Source organism: Zingiber officinale, chromosome 9A (assembly GCF_018446385.1).
Source record: "Zingiber officinale cultivar Zhangliang chromosome 9A, Zo_v1.1, whole genome shotgun sequence".
NCBI lineage: Eukaryota > Viridiplantae > Streptophyta > Magnoliopsida > Zingiberales > Zingiberaceae > Zingiber > Zingiber officinale.
In genome coordinates this window covers 1,579,598-1,585,245 of record NC_056002.1, presented here as the reverse complement: position 1 = coordinate 1,585,245, position 5,648 = coordinate 1,579,598, and the positions used below count along the sequence as shown (strand labels likewise).

Sequence of the window (5,648 nt, the reverse complement as noted above, 5' to 3'; positions counted from 1 at the left end):
CACGAGTAAAAAAAATAAAAAAAATCCAAATTTAATCTATAAAAAGTTTAAAATTTTTGACCAAATATAATTTAGCTAGTAAAAAATTACAATTACCGATAAAAATAAATCTCAACTAAATTTTATTTTAACCATAATTTTAAATATTTAATATCCATACTCATATATTTTTAAATTAATATTCATATTTAATTTACATAGACATATATATATGTAAAATTTGCGGGCCTCAATATAATAGGGGCCCTAGGCATAGGCCTTAATGGCCTATGCCTTGAGCCGGCCTGACCATGCTGAAAAAAATATATAATTACAAATAGACTAGATAGTATACAATTATAATAAAAAAGTGAGATGCTACACTAGAACACAATCACCATATTTTATAAACCTGTTTAACTTTTAAACTTTTTTTAAACTAGTTCAAGCCCACGGAAAGCTCCTATCGACTATTAAGATAAATCCAAAAATACAAATCCAAAAATACACACAACTCTTCGCTCAACAACCAATGTCTCATATTTCTCATCACTAAAGAAAATATCCTACAATAAGTGACAGTTGGGAAACGAATCATCAGTACTTGATTAATCTGCCAAAACATCTTGCCTCTACATTGCAGGGGCACTTGTTTAACTTACATGGTGGCAATACCTCATACGCTAATCATTAGACCCATCCGAGGTGATAATAGCATTTTATTGTTCAATATATTTGTTACAATATAATGCATGGTCGCCTTTTCTAGCTGCCCCTATATGTACTGAACGAAAAGGGCGACTGCAAAAGAGGAACATGGAAATGTTCAGATGTCTGATCCTCCCTTACATGAAACACTATACTGACGTAGGGAAAGAATCCAGCAGGTGCATATTTGCCGGTGTCGAAACTCATTCGGTAAAGCCCCGGAGTTATGTGATCGACAATTCCCATCAGCTGGCCACTGTGGCCGTCCGCATTGGTGGTCGAAGAGCCTAGTAACACCCATTCAGTGGATTCTCTGTTCAAGAATGATGGCTGCTGTGTTGTTCCCTTCCACATCTCCAAGTGAACATCCATGCCGGAAGCTGGAGTGCCGCGGGCGACGTCCAAGATGTGGGTTGTGATTGGTGGGCGAGGGCGAGAGCTGCTACCTGAAATTGCAGGGAGTTTGCTGGAAGATGCTTGAGGACTAGCCACGAGATGTGCTCCGATGATTCCTAAACGATCTTTCAGATTCCAAAAATGGGAAGTTCAATATAAGCTTAATATTTTGATTTAACAGGAACAAAATTACTCATGTTATGCCAGAAACATTGATAGACTCTATCTAAGATAATGGAAAATAATAGCCCAAGCAATTGACAAGAAAAACTGCAAGCATCTAGCAAGTTACAGTCATAAAGAAGTTATTGCTAAACAACATTTGGAAAACATCAATACAACCTTGGCAACTTATGAATCCATAATTGGGGAACCATTGTGTACCAGACTAACAATAATGAAATAGCACAAAGAATCCTTGTCAATCCTGTATTCATAATAACAGCATCACCAAACGATACCTAAAGTTAACTGATTCATCAACATATGCACGTCATTAAAAATGATCATGCAGTGCCAAAAACTAGAATGTTTTTTCTTGCTTAAGATATAACATATATGAATTAGTTGACTACCTCCCACTGTAGTTGAAGAACTGACACGAAGGTTGATCACTGAATTGTTAGACCTGGCATCGGATTCCAAAAGCCTCGCAAGACACAGTTCAATTATTTTCATCTCCTCCTTGGCTGCTATTTCGAGTTCAACAAGGGGCCTATTCAAGTAGCGTTTCTATAGAGGATAGATTCAGTAAGTTAGTAATGAATAGAAAGCAGAAACTGTCATGCAAGATAATGTAACAACAGCTACAAAAGAAAACAGATGCATGGGATAGATAACAATTGCATTGAGCTAGTATTTTGTGTATTAATTAGTTTGTGTGCGAGTAAACCCACCAAATACAAACTGATCTGTCTGAAATAATGACCTACAAGTCAGCCAACTATTGTATACATTTGGAAGTATAAGTTGGTGAACATTAAGATTTTCTGAGAAATAAGTAATGCATACCATGCCAAAATAATGAAACAAAACCGGCAAATGAAATGCAAGAATATGAGGCACTGTGAATACTTAGGCAAATTGCAAAAGCATCCCTAGATTAGATTAGCAAGGCAACATTTAAACTGCATACAATATGAACATTTGCACTTAAAGACTCATGAAAGAGAAATTTAAATGTTAATTTAAACCTCCAGGATTAGTCGGTTCGTAGAGCTAGATACCTGGATTACCAAAAAATAAAAATAATAATAAAAGTAACTAGAGTCGTTTCAAATGACATTAACCAGATTTCTTTAAATGAAATCATTCGTGATGCGGTGATAAAGGGGGTCTACTAAGTGTGGGTCAAAGGACGGAGAGCACAACCGACGTGAAGGTCAAAGTCAAGGTGGTCAACGTCAAGGTGGTCAGTGCCAGGATGTTAAAGGGCTCACCTATGTTGGCCGAGCAAAGGGCAACTACAGTGTTCGATCGGCAAGAGACTTGTTCGAGCCGACCCTCATCCAACTCGACGTAATAGGGCAAGATTGCTAGACGCTTAGTGCGGATCGGCAGAAAACTAAAGTCACCAAAACGCTTGACCGAGCGGAAGGAGACAAGCTACTATACCAAATCACCACAAGGAAGAACAATCGAACCAAGCGAAAGAGTATCAACTGAGCGGCTTCCTCGCTCAGCCGATCAGAGGGATCATTGAAGTGTCTCGAGATATCCTTTTGGGAAATAGTGTCGCTAACGCAAGATATGGTCAACAGGTGGATCGTACGACGGAAGGTGGATCGTACGACGGAAGGTGGATCGTATGACGGAAGCTTCTACTGTCTTGTCCTGTTAAGGTATGATGTCAAATGCACTTTCCTGACAAATTGGAGAACGTGTCCACGGCGAACGTGCCCACATCTTAAGAGAAGTGTGCACGTCGGACACCAAGGCACTATATAAAGGGGGTCAACATCGGCAGAGGTATGCGTTATTCACTATTCACGCTTGTGTCTACTGTTGCTCCACCTTTTTCCTCTTTCCGATGACTGACTTGAGCGTCGGAGGACCAACGCTGGAACCCCTTCCCTGGCTCAGCATTGACGTTTCTTGTGTTGCAGAACAGAGCGGAGTCTACTTCCAATCAACGCGGTAGCCGCATCCCCAGCTTGCCATCTCTACGATTTTCGGACAGGATCCGTTAGGTTTGTCAACCACCAACATTTGAACAAAGTAGAACTAAATTTTCATTTCATCATTTTGCAAACACAGTTCCTTAAAGGCATTGCACAAAATCCACATAAAAACTCTTAGAAGTGCATCATATGGAGAAGAAAGGAACGTAGCTCAGTAGAACATTTCGATAACATACAGGTAGAGATTCACATAACATTTCAAAGCTAGTGCACTAACTCCAGACAAAAATTTGGAGATTGCATATACGTAGAAGAAAAAAACATAAAGTTTTGTGAGAACTATGAAAGTAGAACAGACCACTTAACCTATTGTGTATGATTAACTATTACTGTTTAACTTTATTAAAATATCCTAGAATCCATATTAAAATATACTTGTCCACATTAACAAAAATGCTTATCATTCTACCTCAACCACCAAAATAGTTTCCTAGTCAGAAGCAACACGAGAATTTCATTGGTCTCTTTTCCTTTGTCTGTCCAATAAGATCTACGTGAAATGCATTGATGAGCATAAAGTTGTGTGTGATCTATCCCACTAGGAAAATGGCCATTGTGGTGACTTGCAATTCACATCATGAGGTGCTCTATGAAAACCTTCTTCACAAAACCTCTAAATGCTACCTTTAATTCAGCAAGGGTCTCCGGTGTGCTCCTTCCAGAGGCGCATATGAGAAACACAAACCCAAACTTATCTTTGTAGCGAATATTCCACTCTTCCAATTCCTATAATTTTATAAACAAAATAAAAACTTTTCAGATGCTCCAAAAAGAACTTCTATGAAAGAAGGCAGGCTGGTCATAATCACCCGTAATGTGGTGCCGGTGGCAGTAACCATCCCAGCGGATTGCTCTTCCTTGCACCACCTAATCAAGCCACCACCAATCCAACATGGGCATGATGCTATCTAAGAAAAAGGTGAGATAAACGCAAAGAATCAAAATATTACGGACTCGGAGACGGAAGGAGAGGTGGCCCCAATCGCCTGGCGAGCCGCGAAGGCCTCAAACCATCCGGCCACGTCGATCTGCAAGATTAAGAATCAGCAAAAGGGAAGGATCGCATCGTCAAGTATGGTAATTGAAAATAGGAGAGACAAAATTGAAACCTTGTTGAACCAGATTTCGCGTGCGGACTGGATGGCGTGGTGGAGATCTCGGAAAGGGGAGGCGGAGGCTAGCTCCTTGGAGAACCTCTTGCTTCCGCAGCACCGTAGCACGTCTTCCTCAGTCCACGAAAAACTCGCCATCTTTACGGCCGGCAGTGCTTCCGCGGCTCCGCCCTTCTTCGAGGGCTCGAGGCTCTCAGCAAGCAGTCCAGCGACGCTTCTTCCCTCTCTGCCTCAGGAATTCGTTACGATGCCCTTGAAGTATATGGGCTATTGGGCTCTTTTTGCTGTTGCAGGGAGCTATTGCACTTGCACGCTGGGAGAGAGGTACTAACTCGCTCAATTAAAAAAAAAAAAAATTGATTGAACTAATTTAATCTAATTAAACATGTACATGGTTCAATTATCTCGATTTGAATCAATATATTTTTTATCTGTGGCCACCAGATGGACCCGCACACCGTCTTTGTTGATTGAATGCATGAAATAAAACTTAAATATTTAATCTGTAAGTACTTAAAGTGATCTATCGAACATCTTGTCCTTCATGTGCAATCGACGATGGCAACTCGTGACCTTCATGCTTATTGTCGGAAGAGCAATCACGATGAGATTGAATAGGGCTTTAGAGATTCACAAACCAAAACCCTCTTGTACATGAATGTTCTTCCTCAGAGAGATCGAACAAAGTCTTCACCTATGTTCCTTTTGGCACTTGGACGAACCAAATCTCAAATGAACTCTTCCCTTTTTTCAAATTTCTTGAACGACTATATAGGAAGATGAGTGGACATTACTTGTCAACTTTTTGGTAACGTGTAGAGTAACTGCACACGTCTAATATCTCCCATTTGTCCAAGTCAATTTATAAACGTCATCTTGTCACAAAGACTATGCATAAATTAAGTCAAAAAGACCATATCAGAACATCTAATTCATACTCAAGAAAAAATAATTTTTGCGACAGCAAACACATTGAGCAATTAATATTAAGAAAGTTGTTAAACTTAACTTAGTTTCTCTATAGAATGAATTAGAGACATCAATATCCTGTATTACCCTAAATTAAATTATTTACATTAATATGAATATCTCTAACCCCTCATAATAACTAATATGTCGAGAACATGTTCAATATCTCTAATCAATACAATTATTACAATTACATTTTAAGTAGTGAATAAATGTTAAAGATGTAAATATATTTTAATCTTTCTTTTTAACTAAAATTTATTCATTCTAATTAGTCACTTTCCTAATTATGCTCCCTAGATTG

General features: G+C 39.0%; 1 protein-coding gene across 1 annotated transcript; it reads right to left on the bottom strand.

Annotated features, from left to right (window-relative positions):
* Positions 1-484: 484 nt before the first annotated feature.
* On the bottom strand, positions 485-4,636 carry LOC122020391 (uric acid degradation bifunctional protein TTL-like). Its single transcript, XM_042578309.1, has 6 exons — positions 4,373-4,636; positions 4,218-4,291; positions 4,073-4,130; positions 3,888-3,989; positions 1,659-1,815; positions 485-1,208 (listed from the first exon to the last, which is right to left on the bottom strand). Exons 1-6 carry the CDS (start codon positions 4,511-4,513, stop codon positions 745-747), a joined length of 996 nt encoding a protein of 331 aa, XP_042434243.1. The 5' UTR covers positions 4,514-4,636; the 3' UTR covers positions 485-744.
* Between the last annotated feature and the right edge of the window lie 1,012 nt (positions 4,637-5,648).